Source organism: Ornithodoros turicata, chromosome 9 (genome assembly GCF_037126465.1).
Source record: "Ornithodoros turicata isolate Travis chromosome 9, ASM3712646v1, whole genome shotgun sequence".
Lineage (NCBI taxonomy): Eukaryota > Metazoa > Arthropoda > Arachnida > Ixodida > Argasidae > Ornithodoros > Ornithodoros turicata.
This window is the reverse complement of record NC_088209.1, coordinates 711,527-713,531: the sequence shown is the minus strand read 5'-3', so window position 1 is coordinate 713,531 and position 2,005 is coordinate 711,527. Positions and strand designations below refer to the sequence as shown.

The following is a 2,005-nucleotide window of genomic DNA, read 5'->3' as shown; positions in this document are numbered from 1 at the left end:
GTTTGGGAAACACTGAGGCATACTGTATATTGTTGCATGTGACATGTTGTAGTGTACTGAAGCCAGCTTCACTGTTGTATTGTTTCTTCGCATGGTTATTGTTACATGGAGGTCCAGTTTATTACTTTAGAGAATACATAAGGTGCGTGTGTACCGGCAGATAGTTCGAAGGAGACTGCGCCATAGCGTTCGTCTTACGTTTACACTTGAGTGCGGGAGAACAAAGTTCACTTGACAGCGTCCGGCCTCGAGTGTTTCGTGCATGTGTGGGTCTCGAATAACCGCTCACATGATGGGTTGCTATGCGGCGTATGCAGCACTCTCCCCCCCCCCCCCCCCCCCCATGAAAACTGGTCAGTGGTGTGACCTGTGTCGCGGTCGGAGCGAATATCGATGTCCTTCGGTTTCTGTCGACTCCGATGTGTCATCTGTGGCGTCATGGGCCGCGTTGGATGGGTCGGATGCGTGAGCTGTATCATTTTCGGAAACCACATTATCTGCGCCGTAGCGGGTTCGCATCTGGTCAAGGTGGCGTGTGACAATACCCTGGGCCGTTTGCACTTTAGCCATGCGACTTCCTAGGCCCTCAAGCACGATACCCGGCATCCATCGCGGTCGATCGCATTGTTTGCGCACGTAGACAGGTACTCCAGGTTTCAAACGACTGTCCACGTCTTGCTGGGTTGTCTTTTGGTTTTTGAGCACATCGGTCTTGATTATATCCAAGCGACTGCATGGCAGAAAATTGGATAGCATTTCCGCAGGAGCGTTTCCCCCATGGGCAGCTGATGGTGTCCTTCTGTGGTTATGTAGCCAGCGTTCGAGCCGGATTTCCAGTGGTCCGTCCGTCAGCTTCTTAAGCGCTTCTTTTACGCTTCTAACAGCCCGTTCTGCAAGTCCGTTTGACTGCGGATGATAAGGAGCTGTTCGCATGTGGCGAATCCCATTTCTCTTTACGAATTCTTGGAAGGCTGCACCTGTGAATGTGGTGCCGTTGTCAGTTACAATGCACGTTGGTAGTCCGAAGCGGGCACAAATGTCTCGGAGATGAACAACGGTCACTTCTGCCGTTGCAGATTTTACCGGGATAGCCTCTATCCAGCCAGAATGACTATCCACAACGATTAATATCATTTTCCCTTCAATGGGACCCGCATAGTCCATGTGTATGCGAGTCCACGGTTCGGCCGAAATTACGGTTCGGGCCGAAATTCGGACGATGGCCATGGCAGTGGCTCTTGAGATGGTGTTGATGATGCCGCCTGCTGGCATGTCGGGCACGAACGTGCTCGTTGTTCCACGTCTCGGCCGATTCCTGGCCACCAAATCAGGGTTCTGATGAATGCTTTGGTTGCATTAATTCCCTGGTGTGTGCCGTGAAGCTCTGCGAGCAGAGCGTTTCTTGCTCGTTCTGGTATCACTATGCACTGTCCAAGCAGTATCGCGTCTTTTTCAACAGACAGTTCATGACGTCTCGTCCAGTATGGTTCTAGATCCGGGTCGTCCAGTTTTGCAGGCCAGCCCTTCACGATCCTAGCTTTCAGCTTCTACATAATAGGGTCGTTGAGTGTGAGGTCCACAAGCTGCTTCCCCGAAATTGGGCTCGAGTCGAACATGTCGAGAGCATTGATTGCTGTGACACCTGTTCCCTCGGAGTGCACGTTGTTTGTCCCAGCCTTGTACTTCAGTGTATATTGGTAGCCAGCCAGTATCAAAGCCCAACGCTGTATCCTTGCTGCAGCTACAGTCGGTACAGGCTTGTTTTCACCAAGAAGTCCCACCAGTGGCTGATGGCCAGTTTTCAGGACGAATTTTCTTCCCAGTAGGTAGTCCCTGAATTTTGTGATGCCGAAAATGATAGCCAGTGCTTCTTTTTCCAGGTGAGAATAGTTCTTCCCTGCATCACGTGTTCTTGATCTGAACGCGATGGGCCTGTCGACGCCATCAATGCTGTGTGACAGTACTGCTCCCAAGCCGTACGGCGATGCATCACATTCGAGGATGA

At 51.5% G+C, this 2,005-nt stretch overlaps 1 protein-coding gene across 1 annotated transcript; it reads right to left on the bottom strand.

Moving 5' to 3' along the window:
* Window positions 1–354: 354 nt before the first annotated feature.
* On the bottom strand, window positions 355–1,272 carry LOC135369110 (uncharacterized protein K02A2.6-like). Its single transcript, XM_064602776.1, has one exon. The coding sequence runs from the start codon at window positions 1,270–1,272 to the stop codon at window positions 355–357; it is 918 nt and encodes a 305-aa protein (XP_064458846.1).
* Between the last annotated feature and the right edge of the window lie 733 nt (window positions 1,273–2,005).